This window comes from Haemorhous mexicanus, chromosome 9 (assembly GCF_027477595.1).
Source record: "Haemorhous mexicanus isolate bHaeMex1 chromosome 9, bHaeMex1.pri, whole genome shotgun sequence".
NCBI lineage: Eukaryota > Metazoa > Chordata > Aves > Passeriformes > Fringillidae > Haemorhous > Haemorhous mexicanus.
Window position 1 is genome coordinate 18,420,548 of NC_082349.1, and position 22,733 is coordinate 18,443,280.

The 22,733-nt window shown below is 36.9% G+C and overlaps 1 protein-coding gene across 1 annotated transcript in view; it reads right to left on the reverse strand.

Moving 5' to 3' along the window:
- DPYD (dihydropyrimidine dehydrogenase) overlaps positions 1–22,733 on the reverse strand; it is a 342,395-nt gene that overhangs the window by 225,590 nt on the left and 94,072 nt on the right. Inside the window, exons 5-6 of the mRNA XM_059854310.1 lie at positions 10,984–11,145; positions 2,159–2,355 (exon numbers count right to left, since the gene is read on the reverse strand). Coding sequence (XP_059710293.1) covers positions 2,159–2,355; positions 10,984–11,145 — 359 coding nt within the window. The remainder of the gene's footprint in view (positions 1–2,158; positions 2,356–10,983; positions 11,146–22,733) is intronic.

Below are 22,733 nucleotides of genomic sequence, written 5' to 3' on the forward strand. Positions count from 1 at the left end.
TCAAGGGACAACTCTGTGGCCTAGTGAGAGAAGTATTTTGGTACACTGTAAAGCAGTGGAACAGATAGGAGCAAAAGTAGTAAAGCTTGTTCATGGTCTCTAGGCAAGAGCATGGTGTGCTCATGCCTACTCCACTATAAAGCATAAATTTTACACAACTGATGAAATGCAGGAAAACCTGCCCATAGATATTTAAAATCCAGACACATTCAGAGAAGCCCAGATTTATGTTATATTTAAATTTCCCACAACAGGAATTGCAATCACTAGACACCTTTCTAGCATCACAATATTATGAAAATTAGCTATGATGCAAGAAACATCCTAATTAAAAACAACTGGAAAAAACTTTAAGAAGGTAAAAACACTGCCATTATAAACAGCTGATTCCAAATACAAAATTGATTTGGTCTTCTTAGCAATTTGCAATAGTTTATGAAGCCTTGGAAACACACTCATCAATAAACTAAATTTGTTAAAAGATGTGCTGCAAAGACTTAGAAATGCAATAATGGATGACTGCTGCCACAGGCCAGCCCCCTCTTCTGTTTCAAGATTAAAGTAAGGACAAAAGGAATTGATGCCCTTAAACCACACATGAGCATTTCTACAGTGAATGGAAGTAAAATTTGACCTTGATTAACACACATTAAGACTCAACAGAAAGAAATAAATTTTAAAATACACTCCTCAACCATTCAGGATACTAAGAGAACAGGCAAAACTCTGTGTAAGGCTTTTTGCATTAGGAGAAAGAACAGGCAAAACATTATTTTAAATTCAAGTTAAACCATGAAGAACTTAAGATCACGCTGCTTCAAATACCCAAGCACGTACTAAGCAACGGTGGCATTGCACTAGAGAACTGACACAGCTGCAGGAAGTCCTGCATTGCATTGCCAAGTCCAACCTAAGTCCAGCCTGTCACCAAAAAGAGCCTTTTTGTTAAAAACATCTCATTAATTCTGACTACTTTACAGCAACAAAACTGATTTTTATCTGGTATTTAGGATAACGTGTTATCAAACAGGTAAATAGGTATTTCACATACTAAATTTGCAACCCTCTGTGGTAAGTAGTTCAAGTAAAACAGCTTCACAGTTAAATGCCTATGGATTAACACCTTGGTAATTGGGTAGAATAATTCTGAACCTCACTGGGAAAAATGCAAGTAATCACTTCAACTTCTCCAGAACTGATACTCTTTCTTGCAGAGCACTGAATAAGTATTTGACATTATGACATTTTGGATCAATTTCATTAACTGTGTCAACTCTATTGATCTCAGTGATGCTGCATTAAGAAATGTAAGTGCATCACCCTTCTTTCTCTCTGTTTCATTATATTTTTTATATTTTAAACTCATTGTCTGAGTGCATTTTGTACTCTTGCACACCTTACATTGTAGAATTTAATTTTGATTTTGAATGGCTTAGTATCCACTAGTCAGTGTCTGAATTATCTCATACACAGGGATTCCAACAAACCTACCAGATTTGATCATAGCCATTCCTGCAGTGGCAAAAATTAATTTTCTAGTGCAGAGGACTGACAACATGCAAATACTAGCCAAGGGTTTACCACAGAGGAAAATTGCAAACGTACCTTCCTTTATGTATTTGTAACTTTTTCAAGGTTGAATTGCAGGGGGTTTATTTCACCCATAGGGTATGGTCTGCTAAAGCAGATCCACTGATGGCTGATTGCCACTGTCACCTTTATTTACACAAGGTAGTCCAGGAAAGCATGCTAAAACTAAAACTCTCCATGAAATTACTATCTAAAGCATTTTAAACATTCTTTCACGAGGGCTACAGGGACCTAATCTTGTTTTAAGGATAAGGGAAAATGGTTCCTGACTCAGTTTTCTAACATGTTAATTTGATAGTAACAATTGAGCTCTGGAATTTAACAGGTCATATGAAGAGAATATAGGAGATAGCCACTAGATTTTCAGTTAAAGCTTCCTGCAACTGTACCTCTCTTAACATGAATGATCAATTATTTACACAAAAGGTGACTTTTACAGATCTGAAATCTTCTTTCTCTTCCTTTGCTAAAAGTCAAGGGATCATATATAGACTATATGTGTACATCAGTTTTTGCTATGCTTTCTACAATAATTGGAAACAGTGCTTTGTTATTATTGTTTTATTACCTTAAGCCCCCAAGGTACTCCTGCTTTTCAAATATGGTGATGTTTGAATAGCCCAGTCGAGCCAAAAAAGAAGCACAACTTAAACTTGCAGGTCCTGCACCAAGAAGAGCTATCTTCACCTGATATGCTTCAGGCATATCTTCTAGAGGAGGTAAGGAAGGGTTTCTGATCTGAGGAATATTCATGGCCTTGAAAACCTGAAAAGCAACACAATCAACAGGTTAAACAGATTCCCTCTTTAAATTTTAGTATGACTGACATGATGGAAGCTTCTGCTAGTGCTGTCACATAGCTGATTTATTATAGCAAATTCACAACATTATAGAGTTTTCCAAATGACATGATCTGTACATTTGTGAGGGATGTTGTATTTGCAGGGTTTGGTCCTTCCATGGGTCTTTTTGTTTTAAAAATCTCTGAAGTCAGGTTTTTCACTACTGTAAATTTTACAGAGAAGACGGATCCAGACTACCAGTGACAGAATAGGAATGCAAAGTCAGCCAGATGGTAGAGAATCTCTGAAATGCCAAAAAAATTCCCTGCAAACAAATTATTCTTACTAGTAGAAAAATACCTCTGCAAGTAATGCAAAGGATTATAGTGCCAGTAAAGAGGCTTTGCTTTTTCAAGAGACAACCTGCATGATCCTGGAAAATCACTTGTAGCTTGAATTTTAGAGGTGGTAGGTGACAAACTTTAGGTGGGTTTGAAATGTTTTTTAGGAACCACACTTAGTCTTCAGTGCTATATTTTCACTGTTAGCCCACACTTTAGATGCATCCTCTTAGATAATTTTTATAGGACTTTATTTCAGTTTCTTACCTATCTTATTTAATTTGTTGTCCACTTTTTAATTGGGTTTCCAAAAACTGTAGACACATCTGAAAGCCAGACTGCTCTCCCTATGCCCCAATTATTCATTCACCTGCATAATGGTGATGACCTGCTCCAATCTGTCCTGACTATTAAAAATACTTAGGAACAATCTCTGCCCACTGTTGTGTATTTCTATAGAACCCAATGCAATGGGCTGCTAACCTGGTTGTAATGTCCCACAATTTTTCAGATTTGCATTAAATCAGTTCTATACTCAGATATACAGGTAAGAGGTGAAAGTAGAAATAATCTGTATTGCCCAAGGAAGATTTCACTCTCTGCACTTAGAGAAAGGAATTGAGTCTCTATCTTATATGATCTACAAAAGGAAAAAGAATAGACATACAGCCTTAGAGGCTACTAAACATTAGAAATATGGAAGAGCACAGGTACGTCTTTTCACTTTAGTCATTAGGCAGAAATATGTTTAACCCAAGCAGTATATATCTCTAGCAGACAAAATAATTCAAGAGTGCATTGCATGGGAATTCTCAGTCATATCACAAACACCATCAATGTAGAATCTCAAAAACTACCAGGAGACCACACTGTTCCCCAGCTATTTCAATGCAGATCTGTGTTCTCTAAGTGCTAACTAGTCCTCTAAAATACATACACTGACACTTAACTTTATAAACAGCATATTTAAACTATTTAGAAGCTTTCCAACAGATTTTACTTTCCCTAGGAGCAAAGGGTTTTCAAGTTAAACTTTGGCAATTCCACTCATGATTAGAATTTTTCATTTATATTTTGAATCAATGTTCATTTTCTTCATATGCACTTGAGCACTCATGCTAGGTAAACCAATGATTAGTTCCTTCCCTCTCTAAAATTTCTGTGTCAAACTCCCCCAGTCTTTGTAAATTGACACAGCGGTTTAACAAACTGCATGAAGCAAGAGACAGATAATTGTTTTAAAGAAAGAATTATTTAAACCTGACAATTCATACAATATGGGAAAGTTTAATGTGGTTATTAATGGATTTCACAGGCTGAAAAGCTCATATTGTACTGTGAAACTAGATTATGATAACCCAAATGCAATGATATTTCTAAAATGTCTGCTTTGTTATATTCATAAGAAATTGCTTGAATTACACCAAATTTTCATTAGTCTCATATAGTTGTTTAAAAAGACTATTCTGTAACAAAAATTATATAACTTGCATATTTAATGTGCATATTGAACACTCTGAATATGCATATGCTTAACAAATTTACTACTAAATTTACTTTATTGTTAACATAACTATTTTTATATGTATTATTGAATAGTCATACCTACCTAATAAATGTTACACTGAAGTTCCACACCACTGTAGTGCACTGTTAAGCTTCAGAAACCAAGCACTCATGCAGAAAATCCTAGGAGTTCAGGCTGAATGGTCAACTTTAATTCTGCCTATTTGCAAACAGGGTAAAACTGCCTTTATGCAGCACAGCCAGCTTGTGTGGCAGTATCTTGCCATCTGGAATTCAGTGGCAGTTTTGCATATTAAGGCTGGCAGGGTAACTGTGTGAAAATAGCAAACTGCTTTAATGCATTTCAAAGGATTTTTACTCACCTCATGGTGAAGTTTCCCTATACTGTAAGTCACTTAATTAAATATCACTGAATTCCTCTGTATAAATCCTTTGGTGGCCAGAGATGAGTAACTGGCAAGCAAGTGCTCAGTGGCACGTTACATTCAACTGTCCTTTCTGCTCCTAATCTCTTCAGACTATGTTCAGGATGCAGGTAAAATTTAATACTATTACCCTTCTTTCCAATTTTCCTTCAAAAACATTATTTCTTTCTTGCTGGGTATTTGGATCGAGTTTTTTCTTTGTTTTGCAGGGCTTTTTAACCAAGACCCATTCAGGAAAAGGAGACCAAATGACCAATTTTGAAGCAGTCTCTCAGTGAAAAGCCTCAGCCATCATCCTCATGTCTGCCTTTCCTTCTGGCGCTCTCTCATACACAGATTAATAACAGATATTAATAACATTAGGCATTTATTCCTAAACTTTTTATCAAATATGACACAATTAGCATTACTTCACTGTCTAGGACCTATTCAAATTCAACCCACATTGATTCTGTCCACTTCTTATGCCTCATGTCCATTAGAGTCCTCCAAGAGGATATCCCCATTTATAAAACATGGAGAGTCCACAAGTGAGTTCCAATTTGACCAAACCAAAACAGGCAATCTATTCTGCTAAGATCCAACAACTGAAAAAAATCCTCTCTTGATTCACACGTTTGTAACATATCATAGTTGTCCTATTTGCATCACTTCATTGTGTGAAGGTGTGAGTGAACTTGCTCAATGCTCTCTATAGCATGGTTCTCTATAGTATGAAATCCAACAGTTTGTTGCATTCTCCATTGTAAATAAAGCATCCTTTCACTGCAAAAGGGTCGTGTTCCAAAGCATTCAACAAAGAGCATAATTCCAAAAATATATAAAAGTAATGCATAACATGAGTTTATACTCAGGTTCCACAACATGTCCCACCTGAGCCAATACAGTGGTTTCAGCTGTTGAGCAACTGATTCCTGTTTAAATTTCCTGGAAAGTCTTAGATAAATCATTTTAGCTGCTTTTGAGAATGCAGATAGGGAAAAGCTTATTGTTAGCCTCATGTAATAAAATTCTGGTTCTTTTCTTCACTGCACCACTCTTGTATTAAAATGTTTTGATGAAAAGATGTGACATTCTGCAAAGAATAGCAGGTGACTCAGAGAAATGTATTTTGCTAATCAGATGAAAATAATTTTAAGGCAAAGTAAGCATGACTTAAATGAGTCCAAAACATTTAAAACCATTAAAACAGGCTAGAACTGATACTCAGAATTTTTACCTCAAATTTTATACAGTTTAAAGTAAATAAAATACTTAATTTCAATCAGTGTGGCTCTTAGAGCTATGGTTTAGTTGAAAAGGTGTTGTTTGGTCAAAGGTTGGACTTAATGATCTTGGAGATCTCTTCCAAACTTAATGATTCCATGATCCCTGGCAGAGTTCAAGGCCAGGTTGGAGGTGTCTTTGAGCAACTTGGTCCAGGGGAAGGTGTCCTTGTCCAAGGCAGGGGAGTTGGAACTAGATAATCTTTAAGCTTCCTTCCAACACAAGCCATTGTTTTATTCCATGATTTCTTAAAATTATGTTTGGACTACGACAATGTATTAAACAAAACAGTAAATAGATTGAAAGAGCAATCTCAGTGTTAAAATGTGAAAAACTTTTGTCTACTCCTACAAAATAAGACTATCAAAACATACTTTGTATATCCAAGGTATAAAGAGAAGGACATGTTTCAGAAGGACAATTTAACCTCTTAGTAATACAAGTTTTGACTGGATAACTGAATTTTTTATATTCTTCACATATAATGCTTGGTTCCATACTTAAAAGGCTCTAGAAATAAGTTTATCAGTAAGGTTTACAGTTAAACATCCTTCACAAAGGCAGTGAGATACCAGTTACTGACATAGACATTAGAATCTAACTGGGATTAGTGTGAAATGTATCAGTATACACTGAATTGTTACCACATTTCACTAATGCACAGACAGCAGAATACAGGCAATGAAATCAGGAACATTTAGGAACTGGTTTTACCAGTTTCACACTTTCCCACTGGTTTCCATGGATATTTATCTGTAGGCTGGTTTACATTAATATGGGGCAGTTGAATATTTAAAGAAAATCATTTTCTGCACATATTTTAATGCAAAATAAAGCAAATTGCATGCAGAGGAACCTTCTTGAAGTTGTCAAATTATATTATCACCCAATTACTTCCATTTAATTGCAGTGGATAGCACAGGATGTTACATGAAGTGTTTTTTCCACAGACGTGCTAGTTATGATACGTTTGTGATCTTCCCTCCACAATTTAAGACCTAAAGTTGCTCTTGGCCAGAGAAAGCATTGGCCAGAGAAATCAGAAGTCCTCAGATTCATCCCCTGAACTATTGTAGAAAGCTACACCACTCCCCTCAGACAAGCCTGAAATTTTATTTACTATTATCATGTATTTCAACACAACTTAAAAGATATAATTACCTAAAGATGTATTAAAATTAATAGTGACAAATAAAGGGCTTTTTCTCTTTTTCTATTTGTCCTTCTGTCTTAGCATCCCAGAACAAGCCTGCTCTTGCAGATGCAGCTCATGGATCCATGCCCGTGATGATGCCCAGCCTGGCATCTCAAGGCCATCCTGCTGCAGGAGGGGCAGCCCCATGAGAACCACCTTCTCCTCACAGCTGCACTACAGACTGAGCAGAGCTGTCAATTTGCAACTCAAAGAGGAACCCAAGCCCAAGGGCACAGTGTGCCACTCCATGGCAATCCCTCAGGAAAGATATTTCTTCCTTGACTGTGGTGGGCTGGGGGAGAAGGGAGGTTCACCACTCAGGTCCCTCACCAGAACACTCCTTCCAGCACAGGTACTCTGCTGAGCTGTCCCTAGGTGAGCAGCAGGTAAGCTCATACAATCCCTCGTTTTCAGAAAAACACATATCAAATTTCCTTTTCCAATTTCTTACTGCTACAGCAGCAGTCAGACTGTATCTGCAAAGAGGAACAAATCACCAGAACTGTAACTGGCACAAGAACCACAGTACTAAATGATCTAGTGTTTATATCTAGTATGCAGAGATGAAAATAATACATTTTCTATTTAGCTTGTGCTGCGTCATTCAGAATGATTAAGCAGAAACAGAAAAAACCCTTTAGATTTACCAAAGTCTATCCAAAAACATAGTAATTTGAGGGTTTCTTAGTCATATGACAGCAGATAAGGTAATAGACCTCGCTTCCTTTTCACTATAAGCCTGCAAACTTGTACTTGAGTAACCAGTGATTTTAGTTCATTTTGGGACTGACAGCCACATACCTCATGCTTATATGTATTGTCACTGCAATCTCAGTATATTTTCACTGAACTTGTGTTCAAAAAACGGATGTTTCCTGATTCTGAAGTACTTGGGCAAAGGAGACAGATAAAGGCATTAATATAATTTTGACCTGTGCAAGCAGCAGGTGTAACCTGAGCTTGACACTCGTCATTTATAATAGTGAGATTTACTCCATGTTATTCTCTAGATGCAACAGTTACCATGGTAACTGCATCCCAGTACACACATTCTACATCACAAATACAAACGGACATTTCCCTTTTTCCACTTAAACATTTAATTGTCAAAAACCACATTTTCTCAGGCTGGATTACAATTCACTTTGAGAATGAGCCAAACATAGTTACAAAACTATGAAAGGGCAGAAGGGAAATGCAGGCAGCATAAGGTGCCATTTTTTTTTTTACTGCTCTACCGTATGCAAGACAAATATTTTACAATTAGGGAGCTTTATCTGCAGTATGAGCAGATGATCAGTCATTGTTCAGAAGCACAAACGGGCACACGTCACACTCATATATTTTCCATTTTAAATCCACATTCCTGCTTTACTGCAATTTTATCTATTATCTCAGCTAGCAGTTGTGCCCTTTTATTATTGCTCACCCTCATAATGCATCAAGTGTATGATCCTCAGACTAATTCCGAGGGAAAAAAAAGCCTAAAACTGGCTTCATGCACAATGGAGTTCTCAGTAAATAAGCCCCTGTGGGACAAATATTACACCATGCATGAGAATCACCATGCAGCTCTCATTAAGACAAACACATGTTGCATGCCTAAATTACACAATTTGCTAAGTTACTTGTTCAGGTAGAGCTGTGAACACACTATCTGGGCCAATTCTTGTATGAACAGTAGCACCTTACAATTTTCTTCAATATTATAATCTATATTTTTATAATGATTTTTACTTGGAAGCACTCATCCCATTATATTTTTAATACCCTAAAGGTTATTAACAACAATTTTTTTCTTTTACATTTCTTATATATTAGATGTATAGAAACATAGATACTATGAAAATATTAAAGATAATAACATTTTTTGAAACGTTCTTTTTGTTGGACTGCCATGTAGAACTATATAACAATTTTATTCTGCTAGAGCTCCTGGAACTAACATAATTTTAAACAAATTTGAAACATTGAAAACTATTCATCCTCTGCAGTTTTCATATCAATCATTATGCTAGCACTGGGGGTTTTTTAATAGATTTCTAAAGATTTTTGAAGAAAAATGGCAGATATTTAGCATTATCTACCAAGTCATAATTCCTCTCTATTAATCACAGAATAAGAGCTAAAAGAAGACACAAATCAAATTATAATAGGTATTACTTGCATTTGGTTCCTTAACAGTAATATTTCACCATTGTATTTATGATCTACTTGCCAACTGTTTAATCTTTTTTTGTTTGGTCAGTTGGTTTCAGGTTTCTATCTTTGGTTTTGTGGAGGGGTTAAGGAAAGAAGAAGTCTTCTACTTTGCAACAAATACTAGCCTTTTATATATAAAGAATAAAGGCCACTAGAAAAAAAGCTAATAAAAGTGTTTCTTGACTGATAAAGCCCAACTATTCAACATACAAACAGAATTAACACAGTTCAGTGTCTCTAGTCTCATCCTGTAAATGAGAACTTTGGATTCTTACACTGGTGTGTTCAAATCTCAAGGAAAATGAAGTGGATAACTACTTAAATAACAAAGAGGAGAGGAGAGGAGAGAAAATTCAGCAACAGCTAGCAAAAAAAGTTTATCAGGTGCCTCAGAAGATTTACAAGTCTCCTGGAGAAAAAAAAAGAGGGATACAAACAGATAAAAGGAGAACAGCAGCAGAAGGTAGTAATATTTGCTCATCAAATCATGACCTACAGCCATTGAGAAGAGGATGGGAAGTCTATGCTTGACACTAGAGGAAAATACTGGTCTTACAGATATCATCTGTTACTTCCAGATTGATCTGCATTTCTATTTTGGTCTGTTCTACAAAGTTGTTTTTTTCCCAGGCTTTGCAAAGTTGACTGGAACTTCACTGTATGTCTGTAAATAAGATCAGCCAAATGGCTCATGATACAGAACAGGGACATGCACATTAGTTAAGGACTGTATAGAAATGTGCAGTCTTAACACATGAAAATGCTGGTTTTAATATAGCCATAACTCCCTCACTTTTACAGAGGCTAAAATATTAATTTTTACAAAATTTTACTTCAGATAGATCAGATTAGGTACCATCTGAGACCTTGAGTTAGGTAAAATTCTCCCTGCCCTCAAAAGAAATTAACAAACAAGTAGTTGCCTCTTTCTTCAGACAGAAACTGGAGCATAAAACTACATAATCCCAAGCAATGCACAAGAAGCTCAACAAAAACCCATGCAAAGAATTTCTAATGTGAAGCAGCAAGTAACAACCTTTGCTACAATAGCCAAAACATGAACCTACCTTTATGAACTAGTAAATTTACACATATACACTGTGAATTTTACCTATATAAATAGATACACGTGGACATGTATTTTAGGTCAACCTCAAACTATGTATTTACTTAGGTTTGGAAAAACAGGACATAAAAAAGAAAAAATCATCTGAAGTTTATCCTTTGTCTCAAAGCCAGCACAAACACACATTAATTCTGCTATAGAATCTACCCTATGCCCAGAACACTTCTACACCTCCTTAATATGCACTTACTTACAGCTGCACTTGATCCTTTCCCCTATACAGCCTACAATCTACAATGGAGCAATATCCACAATTTCACCTGAAATAAATCTTTCATTATAAAAGAAATTGTATGTCTACAGAATCATCTTGTTCACAAATAATGTTCCTTATGTTCCTCTAATGTACTGCATTATGAAAGCATTTCTAAACATTTGAGTGTGCTGTAAGAAAAAGGATAATTATTCTGGCTTTCTATGCTTTAATTTATTAGTATCAACTTTTCTTGAAAAAAAATCACTAACAAAGGTAACCACAGGCAATACTCAATGGTACATGCAAAGAATTTTAGACATTTGCAAGTCCTACCTCAGTAGCAAACTGCTGCAATCCACCAATATTAATTGGTCCTTCCTCAGTGGCGTACAAATTGCAGCCACCAACACAGAGATCTGATGTTGGACACACCATTCCGCATGTCAGGCCAAGTGGATTGTCAGAAAGAATCATTTTGGCAGCTCCATAGTAGTTCTGAAGGAAAAAGAGAAAGGAAGAAGAAATAAAAAACGACAGTCACATGCCAATGACGCAAAAATTCAAATCTTCAAGAGAGAAGTTTGTAACAAAATAATATATAAGCATACATGCTAAATAACATTGACATTACTGAAATGTACTAACATGTTATGCAAAATCCCATCAAAGACACTGAGTAGAAAATCAGCAAATACTGTGGATTATGCAAAGGTAAACTTTTGCTTTTTAGCATGCAAAATGGTTAAAAGGATCTTCAGTCTGAGGTGGTTGTAGGATTTTTAGCAGCTTTACAAATCTACCTTCAAAACCTACAATTGCTGCATTATGTACTTGAAAATATTCTCTCCATTTCTAGGTTAATTGGGCAGTAGCTGAGTTGCAACCCTGGTTACAGGTATGACCAGAAAGTGCCAGTTATATTACCAGTTCTTTACGGCTCAGGAATGAAAATCTTATTTTACACATCTGTGCACACCATCTCTGTGAATATGCCTGTCCTTCACACCAGACCAGTAGTGCCAGTTTTCCCAGACACAAGATGAGAAGACTTTCCATGTAGCCACCTGCAGATATTGCACTACTGAATTCTTTTTGATCTTTTTTTTCTCAACACATAGTGATCAGGGCAAACACTTACTCTCCTGTTTCCTTAAATCATAAACCAGGGAACTAATTAAAGATGTTAACTACAATTCACAACTTCAAAGATTCTCAATATTCAGTGGACTTCTTCAGAAAAGGCATAGTCACCAGCTATATGAGAACTTGCAGGGATTCTTTCCATACTAAAACTCTAAGGAATGGACTTTAGCAAGTTCCCAGTGTCTGATGCCATGAGAAAAAACCTCTGGTGTTTTTTTCAGCTAGATAATTGTCTTTAGAAGAAGAATCAGAGGAAATGCCAGGAGTGACCTGAAGTGTCATTTAAAGGGAGAGAACTACTGTTGGCAATTCTGCACCTACGTTAATGAAATCATATTGTATCATTTGCCACATAGAGTAAAAATCCACTTAGGAATAAAAAGAGAAGTGTCAAGATCTGAAAATTTAACCAACAATGGGTAACAAGAGGTTTGGGAGGTTCAAATTCACTACAGGCATATTATTAGACTGAGCATGCAATTCTCTAAAGTTAAACCAGATCATACAGACACGCAAGAAAACTCCAAAATTCAAGAAATGTATTTGCAAATGTAACTGGACTCCCTGTTTACAGCTGCTGGTCTACTGCAGATCACGAGCCCCTGTCCATCACATGGAAACACAAACCAGCTCCCTAGACAGTATTAAACCCCGCTGAAATTCTAATCCTGGCTGAACAGGCAACCCCTTTATACAACTGTTCTGAAGAACCTTCAGCCATTTCCCCTGTGGTGACTTGTAAGACATTTTATTGCCCCCAATTCTCATTTATTCCAATGTAAAGGAGTATTAGTTAAAATGGAATTGTACGTATTAGCAAAGAGTTTTGCTCTTCCAGATTATTATACTGTTTTAATATCAGAGATTATTAGGGATGCTTTAAAAAACCTGTAAAGACACTGCAAGCTCAATTTGGCAGCAAATTACAAAAGTCCAGTTATATTGGAGATGTCACTGACACAAATTTGCAGACAGCAGAGGTGAAAATCAATGCATGAGACCCACATCTTTCCAAAGCAGCAATGAGACCATCCTAGTTACCGTGCAGCATCTTAAGTGGCATTAGATGGCTGTTCCTCAGGCAATTACATCTAGCCATTCCTTTCTTCTACTCTAAAGGAATAATTACAAATTAGTGCTGGTTATTTTTCTCACTAACTCAAAGACAAAATGGTTTTCAATGAACTTTTGTTCTCTTTTATGTTTCACACATATTAGACTTACAGTTTTCCTTCCTGTGTTGCCCAGTATCATTACATTTACTATCTTCAACTGTGGTTCAATGGCAACAAAGTGCATTATGACTTAAGCAACTTCATTAACGACTGTCTACATTTTTCAGCTTTGTAATTAAAATCTATACACAGACCTAGTTATTACGCCTATAAGCAAAGCTGTTAAATATTCTTTTTTTAAAATTAATTTTCTTACATATATAAAGTATATTCTCACACTTGAGCTGCGCCAATACAACGTCAACACAGCTGGCAACATCTTACTTCTTTTGAAAGCTCAAACCAAACTTTGAGCACAGCTACGCTATAGAAAGACAGAGCACAACTGACTTCAGAGAGAAAAGCCCAGGGCCAGTAGGGGTATAGGACCAAGATCACAATTTATTAAGGGGATATCTAAGGAAATCTGTCTCAGAACACCATACCAGAGTTTGGTAAGAAGGAAGCTGGAACTGAAGACTCAGTGGGGGTAAGGCCAACTACTGCTGAACTCTTACTTTGGGAGAAACATGATTGAGTATATGAAGATAGAGACCTGATTTGGGAAGTTTTGAGATACTGCTGTCACGATCATGAGTTCCTGCAGCTGGCACTGGTAGTGGTAGCACCTGAGAAAAAAAGGAACTGCATTCTCTTCAAATAAGAATATCAAAAACTACATAGTACACATTGCCACGCTAAATAATAAGACCTTAAATGAATTGTATCAACCAGTATATATCTTCTAGTCTTAGCACCTAAAATAATTTTAATGATAAATTAAAAGACAGTCACATTTGAGAACAGCAGGGCAAGGCTTCTGCACTGCTTCACTAGTGTGTTCCAACTGTGCTAACGTGGGCACCTCTAGAGATGAAGTGGAAGCACCGGTTCGGACTGGGCTTGGTTTCATGGTCTGCCAAAACATAATTACTCTGTGCTAATTTTACCATAGGTAAACTTGCAACATTCTCTCAGAAGAGCCCAGTTCCCTTATTCTCCTTTTCTACCTTCCTGAAGATCAGTGTAAGCACCGTTCCCATTGCCACTGTTCCTGCTCACTCCCAGTGAAAAGATATTGCCATGTGCTGCTACCACAACTGTGCAGTGCCTCGAGAGCAAGTCCACCTGCAAACCTCCTGCCTGCCAGGGCACAGTGCAGTCTAGAGGCTGGGCTCTGGGCAGGCATGCATGTGCCTGGCTCTGCTTCATCTTTTTGTCCTTCTTTTTAATCATTTATACTATCTTTACTTTGTAATTATCTAACATACCAAAAAAATCAGAAAAATGTTTTACAATACTTGACAAAAAACCAACAGATAAATTCAGAAAGTCTACTAAGTTACACTGAGTGGTGTTATGCAAACTGTGTTACAAAACTACAAAGCATGGTAGCACAGTAATAAATTAGTTTGTAGAATGTGTATAGTATCTTAAATGTTTAGTTACACAAACATATTTTGCTTACACGGCTTTATCCTTTTTAAGCTGAAAGCATGTATTAATGATCATTTTATTCATCAGTGACATTAGAAGTAAAATATTCAGAGAATATTCACATTTTTAAAAAATATTGATCACTTCATTTTACAAAAATGTGTAGTAGTGTGTAGTAGGCTGCATATAAAATAGATATGCAGAGATGCAGACCTGGCAGGCTGGGAACTATGCACATGTTGTACATGAGAAAGGATCATAATTAAAGGGAGGCTAGCTTCATTAAAATGACACAGTGCATGGAATAATGCAAGCTACCTTAACAGTTTGGAGTAATTTTTGTAGATGTTTAAATAATAAGATGACTCAGTTGGCCAGTTTCTTACAGACGTCATAGAGGAAGCAAGTCTAAAACTAGAATGTTTCTGAATTTTTTAATGAGATAAATGTCTGCTCCTGCCTTTGTTCATGGAATTTTTTTTCCTGTGCATTTCCATGGAAATAAATTAATCTAACTGGATAAGATGGTTTGTGGTTTCCTACAACAAAATGTCAATAAATACTAAATTGCTAACATAGGGAACAAAAAGAAGCCTTAAACAGATATCAATAATCTGAGGAAAACAGGCAGAAGAGAATCTCCACATGTATCATTTGGAAGCATTATATAATTTGCATGCAAATTAGACTGTTTTTTACTTGGAAAAAATCTATTAAAACACATAGGATCAATACTGAGAGACCAGAAGAAATTGCATTTACTATCAGGAAATGCTTATAGCATCCTTTCTTTCAATTCAATTCAAGAGCTTTTTAAATAAATTCATTATGCTTCAAGGCGTTTTGATATTTTAGTTTTCTAAAAAACCCTGAAGAATATGCATTATTATGCTTTATGTAATAAAAATTAATACACTGACTTTATCAGAATTTGGAGACAATGTGAATACTTTAAAAGGAAATAAGAAAACAGTCATAGTTTCTTTTCCATCTGGATTTAAGTTTAAAAAAGGGGGATATAGCAAAATACATGGAAAAATATCACCACCTCGTATTCTAGTTCATGTTCTGCAATGCCTTTAAAATTTACTCAAGATGTATTGGATTAAAACATTTCCACAGACCGAAGAGTCACTTTTTAAAGTACGTTGTTATATAAGGAGCATTTTTCACACTGACACACACCAGTTCAAATATAACAAGAAACGCCCTCAGTCTGTCAGCCCCCCCCAAATATCTTCCAAAGAAGAATGAACAAAACATAACAGCAACTTATCAAATCATACATATTCTATATTATAATGCTGATGATTTTTAATCAATCCAGAAATCTTTCACATCATTTGACTTGTGTCACCATAACAGGACTGTAATTTCACACAGTGTCACTATCTTTTTATGAAAAAGAACGGAAGAAATATCTTGTACTGTCATTTTGTCCTTTGTAGTCTAGAATGTGAGAGATTCCTTAATTGACATAGTGTCATCGCAAAAGTCTATTCTACATAATTACACGACGGCGACTGAAACCAGCTGTCAGCCATTCCATTACACTAAGTACAAACAGACATCTCAAGAAAAGTCACTGTTTCATGTGCATCAATTTAACATCATTCCTAATTTTTCTTTTAAATTATTTTTTTCCTTACTATTTTATTTAGTGACCTGAAATATACTACAGAGAAAGCTGAATAAAACAGCACTTTGGAAAAACCTGGGGCCTCAAAGCAGTACCTAAAGATTAATTGTGATTATCTGTATATAATTATTACCAGGCACCTAGCAGCTTTCTAACTTCCACAATCCTCCATTGTATTAACAGTACCCCACCTACAGCATTTTACATATGAACTGTGACTCGTCGCTTTCTACAGTCTTTGCAATGGCATATAGATGTCCTTTGTTAATTTAGTCAGAGTTCCTCTGGCACAGAAAAAAATCCATCATTCTGTTTTTCTCACCTGTCACAATCCTATGTCTCTCAACACCCTTTCTCTGTGGCAATCTTCTCTTCATTTATTTTCTCTTGGCAATTCCACAACTTTTTGTATCTTCTTTTCCTCTGTCTATACACTTTTCATTTTTATTTCTAGTGTATTACCACAAACACATTTTCCTTTACTCCCTCAATCTCCCAAACTTCAGATTTACCCTTATCCCTTGGCGTCCTTCTCTGCCTTCCAGTTTGTTCCCTCTCTGATTTCTCCTTTGAAAAAATCGAATTACATTCTTGAAAATCCCAAATTTTCTTTAGTTTCATTTAAACCTAAAGATTCCTTTGAAATCCTAAAACTTTCCCCTGTGTTCCACAAGTTTATCTGTACTGTTCCTGACATTAATTTCTCCCACCTCCATTTCCCTCCCAGTGTTCTGCACAGCCCAGGGACAACCTTTTACCTTTTATCCAGAGGGCAGCATGGCTTTGCTGATTTTGGGGATTGGGGTTTTTTTTGAGTTTGTTTTCCAATGTGGAGTTTTCATTTGGTTTGGGAGTTTTGGGGAGGCATTGGGATCTCTGTTGTTGTTCTATTTCTAATGCTGGCCTCCATAGAGTCTGTTAAAAGGGTTGATGTGTCAGTGCAAACCAGCTTATCTTTATTACTAAGGGATGTGGGAGACGGTGGTCTTTCTGAACACAGAAAAAACTGTACAGTCAATGTCAGGAATCATTGTAAAAATGCATGGCTTGAAATAAAATTGTGAGAGCTAGTCACAGAGGGCTACAGTACTAAAGTGAGTTCTATGAGTACAGATAACAAAAAAGATACTTCTGTAGCCCGTATTCTTCATTACAGACTGAGACTGTAAAGGCTGAGTCACTCATTCCTTATGCCTGTGCTGTGTAACAAAAGTTGATATACCTTTGTGCACCAAGAGTTGTTTTTCAATGCTACTACTCAAACCATAAAGGCATCTGATAACAAAAAGCTCCAAGACTCTCACTGAGGAGTTCAATGGTAAAGCATGTGAGGAGCTGCTGCTTTCTAAAGGGCCGCTTCTCTGGCACGGTTTTGCTGAACAGGAGAAAAGCTGCACACCCTACAAGTGCTCAGGCTGAGAGATGCTTCTGGGAAATTGTAGGATTTTCTGCTGCAGTAAAACATTTGCTTGTGCCAGTCCTAAAGGATGACAAGTGCTAAAGCTCCATTTTAAAAATTCCTTCTTACTTTGACATATCAACACAGGAAAAGGAGGGCATAAAATCCTAAAATCATTCCTGGTACTACTTCAGGGCTGGGGTGAAAAGCTTCTACTGCAGCAGCTGAACACATTTGGACTTTCTTTTGTGTATTTTTTTTTTTTCTTTTAAAAGAAATAAACAACTATTACAACACTTGTTCATTATAAAGCAAGAAATACATGTTTTGCAATATGGTGGTATTTAAAGAGGATGGCTGGAAGTCAGAATTCTTGTTTGCCATCTTCTGATGTTTGGAAACAAAAATAGTAACGTGTGCCTGGTGAATTTGAAGTCTGATCTCTGAGAGACACAATTGCAAGTGGTCTTTATGAACTGAGAAACAGGAACTGGGAAGACACAATGGAATAGATTGTACCTTTATAAAGTGGAGTTGTAATCCAGTTTGTATGGAAAAAGAGAATGTGGAAGTTGTGGCCTAAACTCTACTGAGTCACAGCAGCTAACACAATACAGCATAAGTGACATCCTTTCTCTCAAAGAGGCTCAAGGCTCATTGAGTCTGGCAATTCAATTACCCTCTCAACCCAGAAACAACCCTCCTCCCTTGTCCCTCTTCTACTTCAGAGCTGAGGTCTAATGGCAGAACAGCCAGAACAGCTACATTGTACGTGGCCTGTAAATATCTAAAAAGCCTCAGGCTTAAGAGAACAAGAATCCCTGACCTTTTATGGTTGCTATAGCCATTTCCCAACAAAACAAACCACACACAATAGAGCTTTTTAATACCTGACAAAGTAATTCATTTTCAGTTTACTGCTGTCTAAATAGTCTATATTAATAATGAATCATGATTAAATAAATACCTGCGTGCAATACTGCTAACACAAGGATAAGGACAGGGAATTTATGGAACATAATCTTCTCTAAACAGGTAGAAGGGTAAGCAGCTGAAGCAAGTTTCTCAATTGGGCGATGAGAGATTCAGACATAAATCTTCAGTAAGTCTAGAAAATGTACCCCAATTCCCTGAATCTATTGAACTCAAACATTTGAATGTTCTATGTTTCACCTATTTATTTCTTCTAGAAGTTATCATACATATTTATAAGCTTTTGAATTAGAAATGGAAGTTTATTTACAAGAGGAAAACAGCAAAAACAAATTTATCATATTGATTTTCAATTACATGCAAAATATCCTTGATCATCTTAAGCAAGAACTTCAGTGACAATAATACAGAAATTTTCATCAAGCTGAATATTCAGACTGCTGAATGATAATATCTAACTTAGTATTTCAACAGAAGTTCTGCAAAATGCATAACAAAGTGAAAAATTACTTACTGGTTCTATTAAACACTATCAAAATTATAAATTATATGTTTTAGTGTTCAAAAGCACACTATTCTTGTCTTCTATCTGCTCTAAAACTGAATGGTCCAGGTACCACCATAGCAGCAGAATGAAAGAGAGCAAAGGACACCACAGGAGCAGCCATGGTAGTGGGCCCTTACACAGATTCTGCCAGGTCATGATTTCAGGTGAAACATTTCAACTTTTAAAACACCCCTCTCAATTTCACCTTGTACCTTTGACTGAAAGCAAGGAGTTTCAAAATGCAGTACTGTAAAAACAGCAGTACATACCTACAACTATAAAAAGATGCCATTAATACAGAAAACCATAAGAATTTCCTGTAATTTTCTGAATAACAATTTTGTTATAAGAGATATTTTATAGCAAAGGCATCACAAACTAATACATCAAAAGGAAAATTCAACCCAGCAGACTGCAGCCATCAAGTCAAGGCTGTGTTCCCTCAGGCTTGTTAGTTTCCTTAAGTTGCTTGGGACACAAATTACAGGAGGCATAGCCATTGACATGGAGGTTAAAAACACAAAATCATAGACTGGTTTGGGTTGGAAGGGAACCTTGAAGACCATCCAGCTCCAAACTCCCTGCCACGGGCATGCAAGACTCTCTAGTCTTGTTTCTCAGCCCATGAATTCAGCTAAGCATGCTAAGCATGTCCCCCTGGGGGTTTTACTAACTTCTTATTTTAGGAGTTTGTTCTTTTGGTTTGGTTTTCTGGCTGTTTAGTTTTAAAGTGAGCATCAGAGCTGTTGCAGAGAAATGCTTCCACAATCACACCATGTAAGATTTCTTCTTATAGGGCAAGGAGAGAAAGAAGAGCATAAGACTGTATGTAAACTCACACTTGAAACTTGAATTAACAGAAGCAGTGCTGATTTAGGCATGCAATTTTTCCATCCTAACATCTTGAACAGCAGAAACCAAATATCCAGCTTTTCAAAACTTCCTCTGTGTGAATGTTTCTTGCTGCTTACACAACAACCAGACATAAACATGAAGTAAAAGCAGCTACCAAAGTTGTGTTATACCTTTTATAAGTTTCAGAGTGGATACAGAAGATATTGACGGGTAGGGACAGAGTCCAAAAAGATATGCTATGATTACTTTTCAGTAACCTAAGATACTCTGGGTTCTCCACAAAAAACTTAAATCTACTGAGAGAAAGGTAGTAAGCTGCAATTCTTTCTATAGCAAGATGTTCTGATAAAACACCAAGTGATCAGGTCACCTGCTCAGAGCAAAGCCAGTCTTACCACGCATCTGCAGCTTCCAGGAGGATTCAAAAGTCATCATCAAACAACCCAAATTCTGCAGGGTTGATCCACCTCACTGACCATCTAACAGGTTAAATCAGCCCTATTAGAATCAGTAAGGATGTACTCATTGGCTTCAGCAAGGCAAAGACTACTTAAAACTTCAAGGCAGTTTATTAATATTATTCCAGTATAGCGTTGCCAAAACACAACTCTCAAAGCTCTGCAGTCATCCCTACTTTAATTGTCTCTGCTCTGTAACACAAACACAGAATTCAAAATTAATCTGCCTTTAAAATAACTTACCCTTTCCATCAAGTTACTAAGGGGCATCATATTTTGGGGGCTGCCAGAGTCTAAGAGACCCACCAAATTTACTGTACCAGGATGCTATTGGTGTTAGTTCTTTTTCTGACATCCTCTTGCAGGCTTCAATCCATCTTCCTTGGTTGCTTATTCCCAGCTTTATGTTTTGATAACTAGGCCCCTTTTCTTTCCTCAATAACATATCAAGCCATCCTACCCAAAGCAGCATAATTAATCCTCCATAAGAAAAGACCACCCTAGTGAAATACTTCCATAAAATTTGCTTTATATTTCCTAAACAAACTACAGCACTAGGTACACAGAATCACACAGCATCCCAGAATCACTAGGTTGGAAGAGACCTTCAAGATCATCAAGTCCAATCCATGCCCTAATACATCAACTAAACCATGGCATCAAGTGCCACATCCAATCTTTTTTTTAAACACATCCAGGGATGGTGACTCCCCCACCTCCCCAGGCAGATAATTCCAGTACAGTACTTTATCACTCTTTCCATAAAAAACTTTTTTCCTAATATCCAACCTATATTTCCCTTGGCGCAGCTTTAGACTGTATCCTCTGGTTCTGCCTGCCTGGAGAAAGAGACCAACCCCACCTGACTACAACCGCCTTTCAGGGAGCTGTAGAGAGTTCTAAGGTCACCTCTGAGTCTCCTTTTCTCCAGGCTAAACACCCCCAGCTCCCTCAGTTATACCTCACAGGGTTTGTGTCCCAAGCCCCTCACCAGCCTCATTGCCTCCTCTGGATGCGCTCAAGTGTCTCAACGTCCTTCCCAAACTGAGGGGCCAGAACTGGACACAGCACTCCAGGTGTGGCCTCACCAGTGCTGAGTACTGGGAAGAATGACCTCCCTGCTCCTGCTGGCCACACTATTCCTGATACAGGCAGATGAGACAGAGAGTAGCAGTTCCATTACTTCCTTGTACCTTCTCTGCTCGGTTTGCCTGCTTCACGATGCCTGAAGAGGTAACAAGCACCAATATTCCACAAACTATGCTGTGGTTGCAAACAGATGCCTACATTCATGAAAATAAATGCAGCAGTGACAGGATACAGATTACATATGAAAACAGTCTATATGCATATACTGGGCATAATGCAAATTACTGCAAACCACAGCAACATGTAGTTACTTGATAATTGATACACACATTTTATTATCTCCTCTTATCCTAATGTTTCTTGTTAAGGTGCAGGATTTACTGGTGTCTTCCCTGTAACCACCCAGTTTAGTAAAACCAATGTGGCTGTTCACTTGCACAGGGAAGTGATGCTGTTGGCCACTCACTTCACTCAGTGGTACCTGTGCTGGCCCTCTCAAATGCATGTAACAGTGAGAAATGTTAGAGCATAAAAAGCAGACAGATAATCTTTATAGCACCCTCAGTAGATTAAGAACCTAGTTGGGTTCATACAGATGTAAGTCACATGGCAGCTGATGACTCTACAGATATGAAGTAAGCTTTAAGAGGCATGGGGCAACCAATATCCAGATATCTCTAAGCCATCCCAGATGTCCTAATAATTCACACCAAATTTGCAGTAACCTTTATTTATTTCTATTTATGACCATTAAAAGTAATTTTTAAACCACAATTCAGAAAAATGTTTTTAAGATTTCATTACGATCATCATAGAGTAGCCTATTAAGAAAAGGTACAGTACCTCCCAAGAGGGGGGCCCAGTTATTCCTGTAGTATAACAGTCCCAGTGACTGACTACACTCCCATTAAACACAGCCTCCTACTATAAAGGACAAGATAATATTCCTTGAGGTTATCATTTTTATACCAAATTTCTGCACATATGAAATTTAAATTATAATCACTTCTAAAAAGCAAAAAAAATAGAAAAGCACCAAGACCCCTACACACAGCTTTAATTGAAGGAGAGGTTTGTAAATGCAATACCTCAGGTAGCAGAAAAGTTAAATAATGACATTATAACGCTCATGTTTTCAACTACCATGGTAGTTGAAAACCATCAAAACCAAAAGCTTTATAGAAAAAATAACATGAAGAAATAGATCTGCAGTATACACTATCTGTACAGGCACAGAACAGAAGTAAAAATAATCAAAATTAGCTGACTCAAACTTCAAAATGTCTGTTCTAAACACTTCATTTTGAGGACTTTACAAAGATAAGCCTCGAAATGCAATCTCACTCACAAAATTGCAAGTAACTGCTGT